The following is a 15,784-nucleotide window of genomic DNA, read 5'->3' as shown; positions in this document are numbered from 1 at the left end:
AAAAAAAAAAAGTATAAAATGCAAAACAGCCATAATGTCAGAGAGGGCTTCAAGCCAAGATTAAAAATAAGTCTTACTATTGACAGTTTTAAGCTTCCAGTGGCTGAGGATTTTTCACTTGAATGCTCCAGGGATGGAGATTTATTACCCTCAGAGGTTCCCCCTCCCTGCTGGAAAAGATCCTGGATGGACTCAATCAAGGTTCACTAAGCCGGCAAAACACCCACTGACTACATCCCAAGGAGATGGACTGGTGATGTCTTGGTAAAATCCATCACTAAGCAATGAGTGACACATTAATGGGCTTCTCCTGTGGCTCAGCAGTAAAGAATCCATCTGCAGTGCAGGAGATGCAGGAAACACGGACTCAATGCCTGGGTCAGGAAGATCCCCTGGCGGAGGGCACGGCAACCCACTCCAGTACTCTTGTCTGGGAAATCCCACGGACAGAGGAGCTAGGGAGTATGGTCCATGAGGTCGCAAAGCGTAGGACACGACTGAACATGCATGCGTGACATATTAACAGTCACTGAATTAATCTATTCCTCTGTTGTATATAATGATGCCCTTCTATATTAGGCAGTGGGAATAGACATCTTTTTAAAAAATTATTTATTTACTTATTTATTTTTGGCTGTGCTGGGTCTTCGTTGCAGCACATGGGTTTTGCTAGTTGCAGTGAGCAGGGGCTGCCCTCTAGGGGTGGTGTGCGGGCTTTTCACTGGGGCGGCTTCTCTGGTTGGGGCGCATGGGCTCTAGGGCCTTGGGCTTCAGCAGTTGTGGTGCATGGGCTTAGCTGCCTTAGCATGTGGAATCTTCCCATTCCAGGGATTAAACCCGTGTCCCCTGCATTGGCAGAATCCCAACCACTGGACCACCAGGGAAGTTCAAGTTTCTTAAATTTTAAAATGCAGCAGATCTCCTGGGGATCTTGGTGAAATGCAGATTCTGGTTCAGGCAGTCCAGATGGCATTTCTAAGAGCTTCCGGGTGGTGCTGATACTGTTGGTCCATGGACCGCACTTTGAGTAGCCAGGCTCCAGGCAGAAAAGAAGCCAATAGGCAGAAGAACACCCACATGCAGCAAAAAACCTGGCACATAAAAGCTGCAGGAAGGATCATAAGCATCACTTGGCAGTAGGAAGATTGCTGACGGCAAGGTATTAAAGGTAAGAAGCAGAGAGCAATGACCCTCAGTATTGTCTTCACACAGAGTCACCAGAGAGTACTCAAAACCTACTGTCCAGGTCAGGCTTCCCTAGTAGCTCAGCCGCTAAAGAACTCGCCTGTTCAATTCCTTGGTCCAGAAGCTCCCCTGGAGAAGGGACAGGCTACCCACTCCAGTATTCTCGGGCTTCCCTGGTGGCTCAGACCACATTGCAGGTAAAGAATCCACCTGAGCAGCTAAGCACAAGCACACAGCATGGAACCAGTTAAATCAGCATTTCTGGGGATGCAGCCAGGCATCAGCATTTTGAATCCTTCCAGGGGATTGCAATGTGCAACCATAGCTGAAAACAGATGCCAAATTAAAACCAACCTTATGATGTGCACTTTTAAACAAAGCCATCTATCCAACTTTCATTTTTAGACCACAAGTTATCATCTTTAATCACTCAATCCCAATGACTATAACTAAAAGAGAAAAATCATTCTTCACTATTAATTTTCATGTAAAAATATGAGTTGCCTTAGAAGGCAGAAGCAGAAAAGATGAAAAGATGAAGATGGTTTGATTGCCAGTGCAGCCCAGTTCCTTTCACTTACCCCCCAAGTAGTAGGTGTCGCCTGACTCAATCTGCCCACGCAAGGAATGAGCCACGGAGGCTGCCTCACCATCCACCATCACACTCAGGCGATTCCCTCTTGCAGATAAGGACACAGAATGCCACTGCCCATCATTTAATCCAGCACCTGGAGGTAAACAAAATGGGTTAAAACAAACTCCTATAAACCCTGTTAACTCCGCAACAGAGCCAGTACTTGAAAACAGTATGATGCCTACCTTGGGCCACCTTCCACAGACCACCAAGAACTCCCTGAAGCCCACCTAGGTCACTTAGTTGGTTGACCAATGCAGAATGCACCACAGGGGACACAGAGAGAGACAGAGAGGTGAAGGACGGATGTGGACGTGACTGGGGGCTTCTAAGCAGGCAGTTAGGTTACGTGGTATGTTGGTCATGCCTGTCTATAAGAAGCTGCTGCCCATGTCAGCTGGAAGAGTGTCTTGTTGAGTACATTTTGTGGTTGCAGAGGATCCCTGTGTCTGGTGCATCAGTCGTGGACCGGCCTGTCTGGTATTTGTTTACGCAATAACAATAACGATTATGTTCAGTTAGGATTACTATGGCCTCTGTGCACAGCGCCAGGGACATACTTCACTTTCTCATCACTCAGTTTAGTCAAAAAGGTGCAAAAAAGTTGGGGGGGGGCAAAGAAAGAAATCAGAATGAAGGGGTAAAGTGAAAACAGTAGTGGATAACTCGTCTTGCTTTGAAAAACACAGCATTGGTTTGTTTCAGTCCTAGGGCCTTAAGAGAATAAACTATCTATGAGTGACCCTGAACAATCATGAAATCATAAAGTATTTCCAATTACATGGCATCGGACATATTTTAGCCTCATCTAGCCCACTAATAGTTTGTGATGCTGATAAGTACAGGTATTTTCCAAAGATGCAAGTTATAAAAATAAAAACTTCTTCTCACTTTCATATATTGCCATTATCTATAACATTCTTGGCAGACTATTTAAAAATATATACTGACAGTCTTTAAAAATAACAATTTAAGTATTAATAAAACATGGAAATTCATAGAATAAAAGTTTATAGAAGCATTACATTAAAGTGCACTTGTTCATATTCAAACATTGGATAAAGATGAACAAGAGTGGCAAGAAATATTCTCAAATATTAACCTTCATTTTTGGTTGTGGGAAGTGTGTTTTTCATTTTATGTCATTTTTACATTTTCTGTTTTTCTTTCCAAATAAGATACAATGTATTCCAGGATCACCACACGACATACGTGCATGCTCAGTCATGTTTGTGTTCAACTCTTTTTGACCCAATGAACTGCAGCCTTCCAGGATCCTCTGTCCATGGGATTTCTCCAGGCAAGAATACCAGAGTCGATTGCCCACTCCAGGGGACCTTCCTGACCCAGGGATCAAACCCGTGTCTCCTGCATTGGCAGATGGATTCTTTACCACTGAGCCACCTGGGAAGCCTATCATTTTTTAAAACTACTTTTAATTCCTTTAAAGCAGTCATTGTCTCTTGAGTCTGTGAGATGAAATATCTATTTTCTTCAAGTGATGGAGCTGGAATGATAAACTAGTTGAATCGCTGACTGCCCACCAACTGCGCATGACCCTAGCATCTACTACAGACCGACTGTCGGGTCTTCTATTGAATGAACGCCCTCCGCTGTGCGATGCAAACGCGTCAGTAAGCCTCAGGTGTCCCAGTGCACTCGCCCACACAGTGTGTGTGTGGTGGCTCCTGCTGGGTTATTTTCTGGACATAAACAACGGCCAGGTTTCACGAGTAACAAGGAGGGTTTGTTTCCTGATCTGGCCCTAGGCCATCTGGCTTTCATTTCTTTGTGCTCCAGGCATTCATTCAAGCAGCACCAAGGCTAATACACAGCCCTACCCCCAGACTCACTGCAGAGAGAAAACAGCATTTGGCAGAACCTTGCGATGGCGCTGGCAGCTTCTCCTCTGATGTGGCACAGGCTCCTTCTGCGCACGTGCCAGCGGCCAAAACGAGTTACTTGGCCAAGAGCAGGGCTTTGCCCCTCCACGGGAGGTCGCGCAGCGTGCACGGAGCAAGGGCTTTGCCCCTCCACGGGAGGTCGCGCAGCGTGCACGGAGCAAGGGCTTTGCCCCTCCACGGGAGGTCGCGCAGCGTGCACGGAGCAAGGGCTTTGCCCCTCCACGCGAGGTCGCGCAGCGTGCACGGAGCAAGGGCTTTGCCCCTCCACGCGAGGTCGCGCAGCCTGCACGGAGCAAGGGCTTTGCCCCTCCACGGGAGGTCGCGCAGCCTGCACGGAGCAAGGGCTTTGCCCCTCCACGCGAGGTCGCGCAGCCTGCACGGAGCAAGGGCTTTGCCCCTCCACGCGAGGTCGCGCAGCTTGCACGGAGCAAGGGCTTTGCCCCCTTCACGGGAGGTCGCGCAGCTTGCACGGCAGGCCCCAGACATCAATGTTTCAACTGAGGGGGCGGGGGCAGGAATAACCGGAGTCTTTAGAAATTGCCTTGGTCAACAGCCCAAGAGCAAGGGCTTTGCCCCTCCACGGGAGGTCGCGCAGCTTGCACGGCAGGACCCAGACATCAATGTTTCAACTGAGGGGGCGGGGGCAGGAATAACTGGAGTCTTTAGAAATTGCCTTGGTCGACAGCCCAAGAGCAAGGGCTTTGCCCCCTCCACGGGAGGTCGCGCAGCTTGCACGGCAGGCCCCAGACATCAATGTTTCAACTGAGGGGGCGGGGGCAGGAATAACCGGAGTCTTTAGAAATTGCCTTGGTCAACAGCCCAAGAGCAGGGCTTTGTCCCCTCCACGGGAGGTCGCGCAGCTTGCACGGCAGGCCCCAGACATGAATGTTTCAACTGAGGGGGCGGGGGCAGGAATAACTGGAGTCTTTAGAAATTGCCTTGGTCAACAGGGAAGGGGGTCATAAAAAAAAATACTTTCATTCATTGAAAAGCAACAGTGAGATGACTGCTTGATTTTTTTGATGCCATGCTCAAGAAAAAGAAATGCAAAAAGGCAAAATGGTTGTCATACGAGGCCTTACGAAGGAAGAGAAAAGAGAAGCTAAAGGCAAAGGAGAAAAGGAAAGATATACCCATCTGAATGCAGAGTTCCAAAGAATAGCAAGGAGAGAAAAGAAAGCCTTCCTCTGCAATTAATGCAAAGAAATAGAGGAAAACAATAGAATGGGAAAGACTAGAGACCTCTTCAAGAAAATTAGAGATACCAAGGGAACATTTCATGCAAAGATGGACACAATAAAGGACAGAAATAGTATGGACCTAACAGAAGCAGAAGATATTAAGAAGAGGTGGCAAGAATACACAGAAGAACTGTACAAAAAAGATCTTCATGGCCCAGATAATCACAATGGTGTGATCACACACCTAGAGCCAGACATCCTGTAATGTGGGCCTTAGGAAGTATCACTATGAACAAAGCTAGTGGAGGTGATGGAATTCCAGTTGAGCTATTTCAAATCCTAAAAGATGATGCTGTGAAAGTGCTACACTCAATATGCCAGCAAATTTGGAAAACTCAGCAGTGGCCACAGGACTGGAAAAGGTCAGTTTTCATTCCAATCCCAAAGAAAGGCAATGCCAAAGAATGCTCAAACTACCGCACAATTGCACTCATCTCACACGCCAGTAAGTAATGCTCAAAATTTTCCAAGCCAGGCTTCAGCAATACATGAACCGTGAACTTCCAGATGTTCAAGCTGGATTTAGAAAAGGCAGAGGAACCAGAGATCAGACTGCCAACATCCGCTGGATCATTGAAAAAGCAAGAGAGGTCCAGAAAAACATCTACTTTTGCTTTATTGATTATGCCAAAGCCTTTGACTGTATGAATCACAATTGTGGAAAATTCTTAAAGAGATGAGAATACCAGACCACCTGACCTACCTCCTAAGAAATCTGTATGCAGGTCAGGAAGCAACAGTTATAACTGGACATGGAACAACAGAGTGGTTTCAAATCAGGAAAGGAGTACATCAAGGCTGTATATTGTCACCCTGCTTATTTAACTTGTATGCAGAGTACATCATGAGAAACGCTGGGCTGAATGAAGCACAAGGTGGAATCAATATTGCTGGGAGAAATATCAATAACCTCAGATACACAGATGACACCATCCTTATGGCAGAAAGCGAAGAAGAACTAAAGGGTCTCTTGATCAAAGTGAAAGAGAAAGTGAAAAACTTGGCTTAAAACTCAAGATTCAGAAAACTAAGATCATGGCATCCAGTCCCATCACTTCATGGCAAATAGATGGGGAAACAATGGAAACAGTGAGAAACTTTATTTTTTTGTGCTCCCAAATCACTGCAGATGATAACTGCAGCCATGAAATTGAAAGATGTTTTCTCCTTGGAAGAAAAGCTGTGACAAACCTAGACAGCATATTAAAAAGCAGAGACATTACTTTGCCAACAAAGGTCCTTCTAGTCAAAGCTATGATTTTTCCAGCAGTCATGTACGGATGTGAGAGTTGCACTATAAAGAAAGCTGAGAGCCAAAGAACTGATGTTTTTGAACTGTGGTGTTGGAGAAGACTCTTGAGAATCCCTTGGACAGTAAGGAGATCCAACCACTGAATCCTAAAGGAAACCAGTCCTGAATTTTCATTGGAAAGACTGATGCTGAAGCTGAAACTACAATATTTTGACTACCGGAAGCAAAGAACTGACTCATTGTAAAAGACCCTGATACTGGGAAAGACTGAAGGCAGGAGGTGAAGGGGAAGACAGGATGAGATGGTTGGATGGCATTACCAATGGTATGGACATGAATTTGAGTAGGCTCCAGGAGTTGGCGATGGACAGGAGAGCCTGGCGTGCTGTAGTCCATGGGTGGCAAAATCAGACACGGCTGAGCGACTGATCTAACTGACTGAGCGTACAAGTGAGCTTAAATGACTCCAATCTGAGCATCTTCTGGTATGTACCCATATATTTTACTAACACATTTTATGAATGTTAAAGGTACAGACTCTTTACAGCTCTGTAAATTTAGAAGTCAATCATACAAATTAGAAGTTATGCTAGAGAATAGTGGAGACTTTAGTCAACCCCCCCAAAATAAGTGCATATTTCTGGTAGAAAGTTAACCAGTCCTATCTAATTCATGTCACATTTTGGTATTTACAACCCATGTGACCATGTAAATCCATGTCCTTCAAATGCTCTTCAAACCAGCTTTTTTTTTTTTTTCCTGCTGGAATTCTCATTAACGACTTGGACTCAAGATTCACTTGGGGCATCCCTCATAGCTCAGTTGATAAAGAATCTGCCTGCAATGCAGGAGACCTGGGTTCAATTCCTGGGTGGGTGAGATCCCCTGCAGAAGGAAATGGCAACCCACTCCGGTATTCTTGCCTGGAGAATCCCATGGACAGAGGAGCCTGGCAGGCTACAGTCCATGGGGTCGCAAGAGTTGGACACAACTTAGGAACTAAACTACCACCACCAAGATCTACTGGGGGCTTCCCCTGTGGCTCAGCAACAGTCTGCTGGGAATGTAGGAGCTTAGGTGACACTGGTTCGATCCCTGGGTCAGGAAGATCACCTGGAGGAAGTAATGGCAATCCACTCCAATATCCACTCCAAACCACTGCTTCCTGGAGAAGCAAATGGCGACTCATTCCAGTATCTTTGCCTGGAGAATCCCAAGCACAGAGGAGCCTGGTGGGCTACAGTCCATAGGGTCACAAGGAGTCGGACATGACTTAGCACACATGTCAGATCCACTTGAGCCGGAGATGTTTCCAGGATGACCCAGAAGGTCAAAGATCCTGCTGTGAAGCAGCTAAATTTTGTTTTTCTCATACTGTTAAATATTAGTTATAAGGCATCCCAAAATGTCTTCACTTTCAGGAAGGGGGCAGCTTTAAAGTCACTAGTTAAGACCACCATGTGCAGACAGTAAAAGTGATGCACTCTTGCCTTTTGTTTTTTACTGGTGAAGTCAGAGATGTTTTCAAAAATTCAACACTCGTTCATGAAAAATCATGAGAAAAGTTGAAAACTAGAATAAGGAGGAGTCAAGTTAGACACTTAAAACATATATTATGAAACTGAACCTGAAATAAAGTTTTGAAAGAAGTTCTGTATTCTTAGAGCTAAAGAGGTTGAACCAGGGGGAAAAAATCTCTACATGTTCTTTTCAGCCTTATCATTTGGGGTTTCTCTTAATTAATTGTTATATCATATACCTGTCAGTATAATAACTATATTCACTTAAAATATGTCATCAAAACCTAGTTTGATTTTGTGAAATATTTCCTTTCTCTCTCTCTCACCTGACCACTTTTTCCTTCCCTCTCTCTCTGTCTCACTCTCTCTCTCTCTCTTTCTGTCTAGCACAGGGGTCCCCAATCTCTGGGATCTAATGCTTGATGATCTGAGGTGGAGTTGATGTAATAACAGTGGAAAAAAAGTGCACAATAAATGTAACGCACTTGAATCATCTTGAAATCATCCTCCCCATCAGGTCTGTGGAAAAACTGTCTTCCACAAAACCAGTCCCTGGTGCCAAAAAAAGCTGGAACTGCTGATCTAGCATATTGAGATATTTCACAGGAGAATTTGCAGAAAACATTCCAGAATATCTTAAATTTGTAGTAGATGTCATCCATCTATGTGATACAAGACTCTTCTTAGTAAAAATTGGCCATTCTAATTTAAAAATAAAATGCAGGCATTTATATTCATTGTCTTCTTCTCTCCATTATAAATCTCATCCTTTGTTTTTCTTCTGTGTGATTTCAAGTCAGCCCACTTCTGATGAAAGGACAGTCTGTTTCCCAGGCAACACAATTGTCAAAGGATGGATGGAGACCAGAAAATAGATTTTAGACTTTTGATCTGTGCAACTATAAATATGATGCTAATTCTACTACACCCTTCCGATCCCTCTAAAGGCCTCAACCTTGGGGGTAGTGCTAGTGTTGAAATATTGAGAACTGATGGCTGCTGTGTTATTACTGGTTGACACCATGGTGCCAAGGGTTTAGATACGCTATATCCCTGCATTCCCACCGTGACACCTACTGGTGTCATTTTAAAGATGAAGACTCTGAGGCTTCATGAGAATAAGGGGGCTGCTTATCAAAGGCAGACCTGGAAACATGCATGGGAGAGGAGTCCTCCCACAGCCCACCTCATACACCAAGTAATTTACCCTAATAACAGAGGGTAATGACCGCAGCACTGCACACAGCTTGGCAAAGGGTAGGCTCGTGTCTTTTCTCATGAAGGGTGAATACAGACATTCGTCTTTTCCTTTTCCTTTATTGCTCCCACTTTTTCTCTGTTTCTATGACCCACTTCCTTAGCCCTGCCCCAGGAGCACACACGCACCAGAATCTACACTTCTGGTGCATTTTTCCAGCTCTTCAGAGCTATCAAGAGATAACTATTAGGAAAAATTATCTCCAATCTGGAAATAGGATACAAGATGCCTTTCCAATATCATTCAATGAAATTTAAGTTTCAATTTGGTACACATTTGGGTACTTGATACAACATTTAAAGTGAAAAAAAATTTTACAGCCTGTCTTATTTTCCATCTACTTCAACTGCATTAAAGATTCCCCTTCAAATGCTGCTAAAGCAAGAAGCAAGCATCACGAGAAATTTACCTTCAGTTTGCTTCTGAAAAAATGGCACATTACACTGTAAAACCTTTAAAATTGGTGCAATAAAATATTTATGTGTTGTGTCAGTGCCGGCTTACAAAAAATTCAATACCTGACATATATGTGTGTTGGGGGAAGGGCAGTGTGTACCCACATGAACAACACTAAAAAGCTATCTCTTTTGGTTCATATTACATGTAAATTATGTGTGCATGCTAAGTTGCTTCCGTCATGTCTGACTCTTTGCAACCCTATGGACTGAAGCCTGCCAGGCTTCTGTGTTCAGAGGATTCTCCAGACAAGAATACTGGAGTGGGGTGTCATTTCCTCCACCAGGGGATCTTCCTGACCCAGGAATTGAACCCACGTCACCTGTGCCTCCTGCATTGCAGGCAGATAGTTTACCGCTGAGCCAAGATTTAAGCAATTGACTGAATCTGAATTGTCAACTCAGTTCATTGCATGCTGATCGTCACATATATTTTTTTTAATTTATAAAAAGAAAGGAAAATTTAGTCTTCATTCCTAGCTTTTCAGTCTCAAACTGATAACCACAGATCCGACAAGGCAGGCCTTCCACAATAAGTCTTCAAGGAGTAACATGCCATGAGTCCACCTAGGTTTAAGTTTTATCAGTTTTAAATGTAAAGCAGTCCCCAAAGTTCAAAAATAACACGACTCAGAAGTGAGTCTAGAAATAAATAGGTTCTTCTTAGAAAACTACAGAACATTCACCCACTTAGAAGCAGCCTCACAGAAACAAGTAGGAACGCAGGAAGCGATGCTCAGACACAAGAAAGAAAAGTAAGATAATATTTTGAAAATTAACGTGTACACAGGTTTAAAAAACAGTTCAAAGAAATCTAGTTTCTTAAGACTCCTTAGAATAGTCTAATGCCTTCCAGTAATTCAAGTTTACTTCTAGGTTCTAACTCAAATTTATAAATACATTTTTTTCTTTTATTAATTTTTATTAAAGTATAGTTGGTTTACAATGTGTTAGCTTCAAGCGTGCAGCAAAGTGATTCATATACACACACGTGTCTATATATATATGTATAAACATACATATTCATTTTCATGTTCTTTTCCCTTATAGGTTATTACAAAATGCTGAGTAAACTTCCCTGTGCTGTAACAGTAGGTCCTTGATGCTTATCCATTTTTATTAATAGTAGTGAATACCTGTCAATCCCAAACTCCTAATCTATCCCTCTCCCTCTTTCCCCTTTGGTAACCACAAGTTTATGATCATTTATTTTTAAACGTTTTGATAATTATGCTATGTCACATTGACTGACACACCAACAGCCTGGAGTTACCTATTTCAAAGGAAAAAGCAATCTAGTTCTCTCTATTAGGATTACGAATATCTTATGTGTCCAGCTATTCATTTGTTTTAAAGATTCCCCATCTTAGGTTTACATGCAAGAAGATCCAGTCACAACAAAGCCCTATGCGTTATCTCAGGGGGCGTTTATTACCTGCTGTGATGTCCCTCGCTGGATGTCCCGGCTGGGAGAGACGCAGCTTGAGTTTTCCATCACTAAGAATGAGGATGAGAGCTCCTGACCCACGCTGAAGCTGACTGGCCAGCAGCAGTCCTGCTCTGTTCCATGTTCGAAACTGGAAGATCACAGACACTCTGTCCTCTCTGGGCGTGCCTGGCAGCACCAAGTAGCTCCTGGCGCTCAGGAAAGTCATGGGGACAGTCTCCGCGTGTGAGCAGGAGAAGGACACGTTTCCCTGTGAACACAGTCAAACAGGCTTTAGGAAAGTACAGTCGGAATGCTTCCATTTCATAGACAGCAGATTTTCCAAGACTTACTGAATTTCCTATCAACAATTCAGCAATCTAGGATTTTTAAAATGAGGCTTCCCCATCAAACTTAAATCCAGATTTACCTTATAGGTCCCTTGAAGCACTGTTCAAGGACTTCCCTGGTAGCCCAGTAGTTAAGAATCTGCCTGTCAATGCAGGGGACGTGGGTTCAACTCTTGGTCCAGGAGCTAAGATCCCACATCCCGTGGGGCAACTAGGCCAACTAAGGCAAGTGGAATCTTTGAGCCCGTGAGCCCGCGCTCTGCAAGAGGCGCCACCAGACGAGCAGCCCGGGCGATGCAGCGAGTCACCCCTGCTCCCCGCAAGGAGAGAAAGCCCGTGCACACACAGCGGTGAAAGCGCAATGAAGACCCCGGGCCGCCAAAAATAACTACATATAAAAATGAAAAGAAAAAGTGCTGTTCAGCTGGGCAAACCTATTTCTGAGTCTCTGAGGAACTGTCCATCTCCGCTACTAAGCATTTGCAGAGGAATCCTGAGCCACATCTTCCCAGACTTAAGGCTGGGTGTGCAAGTTACGGTCTTTCCAGAAGTCACCTACCAAAGTGAGCGCCGGACCATAAAGAAGGCTCAGCACCAAAGAATTGATGCTTTTGAATAGGACTTGAGAAGACTCTAAAAAGTCCCTTGGACAGCAAGGAGATCAAACCAGTCAATCCTAAAGGAAGTCAACCCTGACTATTCACTGGAAGGACTGATGATGAAACGCCTATACTTTGGCCCCCTGATGTGAAGAGCCGACTCATTGGACAAGACCCTGATGCTGAGGGCAGGAGGAGAAGTGGGCGACAGAGGATGGGAGATGGCTGGATGGCATTATAGACTCAATGGACAGGAATCTGAGCAAACTGGGAGATAGTGAAGGACAGGGAAGCCTGGCATGCTGCAGTCCACGGGGTCGTAAAGAGACTCGGCTGAGTGACTGAACAACAATAGCAACAGTGCTGGCTGTGGGACACAACATAAAAGAGACGGTGTTCCTCTCCTGACGTGCTAGATGTTTTCCTGCACTGTGAAGGCTAGCACCAAGGGTAGCGTACTCCAGGAACTTTCTTGTGCTTGCCGTGATGACGTAAACGTGATTGTAAGCGTGTCACTCAGGTGACAGCTACATCTTACCATAGGCAGGGCATGTGCTTCTGCATGTCTGAAGATAAGAATGCGGCCAGGCTGGTCCTGCCACAGGTAGGCTGGTCTCTTCTCTGAAGTTCTTACAAACCAAATCACTCAAGGCCATCACCCAGCCTAAGATCTGATCTGTCTAGCAGGCTGTTTATATTTGTATATAATTCTGTTTTTAAAGATGTTTTTATTCCTTACAATATGTCTACTGCTCCAGAAACAAACTATATTTAATGATAGTGCTTGGACGGGCTCAATATAATTCCAATTAAACCCTCTACAAGAATTTTGTCTGAAATTAAAAACTTTTGTATAGATTTCAGATAGCAGAATACATACCCAAACATTACTCTTCCTCTCCAAAAAATAATAATGCAAATAAAAAGCCAGTGAGACAGAACTTAACTTACCAGATAGCAAAGTTACTGTAAGCAAATCAGTGTGTTACTGGTATAGGGGTAGACATAGCAGTGGGACAGCACAAGGAGCTCACAGAAAGATCTGAGACTATGTGCTATCTATTAATATAGAGTATACAGCCACAATACATATATGCATAATATACAATGTGCATTATGTAGTTACATATTAATAAAGCTAGATGTGTGCTGTGGCTGCTGCTCCTGCTAAGTCGCTCAGCCGTGTCCGCCTCTGCGACCCCAGAGACGGCAGCCCACCAGGCTCCCCCATCCCTGGGATTTTCCAGGCAAGAACACTGGAGTGGGCTGCCACTGCCTTCTCCAATGCATGAAAGTGAAAAGTGAAAGTGAAGCCGCTCAGTCGTGTCGGACTCCCAGTGACCCCATGGACTGCAGCCCACCAGGCTCCCCCGTCCCTGGGGTTCTCCAGGCAAGAGCACTGGAGTGGGCTGCCACTGCCTTCTCTGGTATGTGTAGTCATGTCCAATTCTTCTCAACCCCATGAACTTAGCTGGCCAGGCTCCTTGTCCATGGGATTTTTAGGCAAGAGTCCTGGAGTGCACTGCCACTTCCTCCCGCCCGGGCACCTTCCCACCCCAGCTATGGAGCCTTCATCCCCTACATCTCCTGCATTGGCAGGTGGATTCTTTACCACTGAGCCACCTGGTACAACTTAGTATACAAGGAACTTCAATTATGCGGGATAAAGGGTGGGTTAGCTATCAAATAGTGTAGGACCACATGGATATCTATCAGGTAGAATACAAAAATTAACCCTATATCACATAAAGAAAAAATTTCAAAGATTTACTTTTTTTTATTTAAAAAATAAAACCAATTAAAAGTTCTTACAGGAAAATCCATGAGACCATGTATAGATTACAGGGTTTTAGAGACATTCCAAAGCTATAAAGAAATATACAGACCTAATGACCACATATAAGTAAAAATATTTATATATTCAATATATCATGTAATATTTAATATGAGATTGATAAATCTGAAAAAAATATATAGACCATGAATGACAGAGGGTTATCTGTCAAATATAAAACTCTCATAAGTTGACCAAAAATTAAAGAAATAAAATAAAAATTAAGCTAAAGAATAGGAGTGAACAACAATCAGAAATACAAGTCCAAATGGACAAAAAACAGGTGAGAAGATTATTTAATTCACCTGTAGTTCCATAAACACAAAGTTAAAAAGAGATATTAGTTCATGTTCCGTGAGCTGGCAGGGGTATATGGGGGCTGGCTGAGACGTGATGAAAGGTTCTAACATACATTGCTGGTGGAAAATGTCATGCTATAACTTTTTGGAAAGCAATCCAACAACGTTTATTAAAATGTAAAACTGTACAAAACTTGTGACCGAGAAATTCTGCGTCTGGAATTTTACCCCATCAAAAGGGAAGCCCCTGTGCTGAGCATGTATGTGCAACTGTCAGCTTATAGTGGTAAAAAAAAAACATTGAGATAAAGCAAATGCCCTGAGTAGGAAATGACTAGATAAATAATGGCATGTTTTCCTAATGGATAGTGATGTAGACGTTCTAATGTAGAACTATTCCTGATAATGGAAAAGAATTCCTACAAGGCATTGTTGAATCAAAAAATCTAGATGGAGAAAAACTTATAAAATGATTTTTTTTGTAAACAATGTCAAATGTGGAAGCATACAGATTCATAAATACATGTGTATGAGTCTATCTATCTATAGAGGATTCCATTACTATGGACCAAACAAGGAAGGACAAATGTTAGTAACATCCCAGCCTGACAGAGGGACTGTAGCCACGTGGAGAATATGGAGAAAGAAGGAAGAAACCAACTGAAAAGAAAAACACTGCATTAAAATGCCTTAATATGATTGCACTTTAACATTTTGTGAACTATTCATCTATTTCCACAAACACATAAAAATGAAACCACACATAAACTAAAAGTACAGTAGGCTTTCTGTATACCCAGGTTCTGCATCCTCATATACAACCAACCAACCAGGAAAATATTTAGAAAGAAAAATTTCAGAAAGTTCCAAAAAGCAAAACTTGAACTTGACCAGCACCAGCAACTACTCACATAGCAATTACGTTGTATTTACAACTATTTACATATCACTTACATCGCGTTAGGTACTATACATAATCTAGAGTCGATTTAAAGTATATGGGAGGATATGATCAGGTTACATGCAAATACTGTGCCATTTTATTTTATTTTATTTTTGTGCCATTTTATACAAGGGACTTGAGCATCCTTGGATTGCTCCAACTCCAGGGTCCTGGAACCAATTCCCCAAGGATACCTAGGGATAACTATACCCATGATTTGTACCTTCTCTGCCTTCAGAAGAGGTATATTTTAAAGCTGAATCAATCAAACTGCAGTTCCCTTTTCTCTTGAACTTGCGTATAGACTTTCTTACCATGATGAGGACCTGTGGCTTGTGTTTCTTGGACAAATCAATGATATCCACTCCATTAAAATAGAGATTTTCAAAGCAGCCATTAAAGTTTTTATGTGGGAATGCCACTGATTTTCCATGTCCAGGAATCCCTCCGAAGCTGATCTTAGAGAGAAAAAAATGACATAAATAACATTGTTTAATGATTTTCTGATTATCTGCCTAAACATGCATGATTAGCAGGTATAGTGGTAATTGTCTCAAATCTGCTTGCATTATTTTATATTGTCATGCTAATTTCAAAGGAGGTTTTATATGTATTTCCCAATGCTCTATTTATTACACTGAGATAAATATATTAAATATCCTTCTTACAATTTGCTGCTACTCATATAGTTCTGTCATTTTTGTTGATGGGGAATACTGATCTTTATGCCCACAGTAAATCTCGGTTTGTGTGACAAGGCAGCCTACTGTGAGGATATTCTACTTTATAAACTAGACTATGGGATCCTGCTCTTTACGATGACTCTGATAGATTAGAATTTCAAAGCCACTAATAATATCATTCAAGACCAGAATCGCCAGCTG

General features: G+C 43.1%; 1 protein-coding gene across 1 annotated transcript in view; it reads right to left on the bottom strand.

Moving 5' to 3' along the window:
- The window catches only part of LOC136148444 (contactin-associated protein-like 3), a 216,414-nt gene that overhangs the window by 86,008 nt on the left and 114,622 nt on the right, over positions 1–15,784 (bottom strand). The window contains exons 7-9 of the mRNA XM_065907997.1: positions 15,215–15,358; positions 10,885–11,146; positions 1,767–1,913 (exon numbers count right to left, since the gene is read on the bottom strand). Coding sequence (XP_065764069.1) covers positions 1,767–1,913; positions 10,885–11,146; positions 15,215–15,358 — 553 coding nt within the window. The remainder of the gene's footprint in view (positions 1–1,766; positions 1,914–10,884; positions 11,147–15,214; positions 15,359–15,784) is intronic.

The sequence above is a fragment of the Muntiacus reevesi genome, chromosome 17 (genome assembly GCF_963930625.1).
Source record: "Muntiacus reevesi chromosome 17, mMunRee1.1, whole genome shotgun sequence".
In the NCBI taxonomy this organism is placed as follows: domain Eukaryota; kingdom Metazoa; phylum Chordata; class Mammalia; order Artiodactyla; family Cervidae; genus Muntiacus; species Muntiacus reevesi.
Note: the sequence above shows the minus strand (reverse complement) of the source record. Positions and strands in the feature narration are given on the sequence as shown.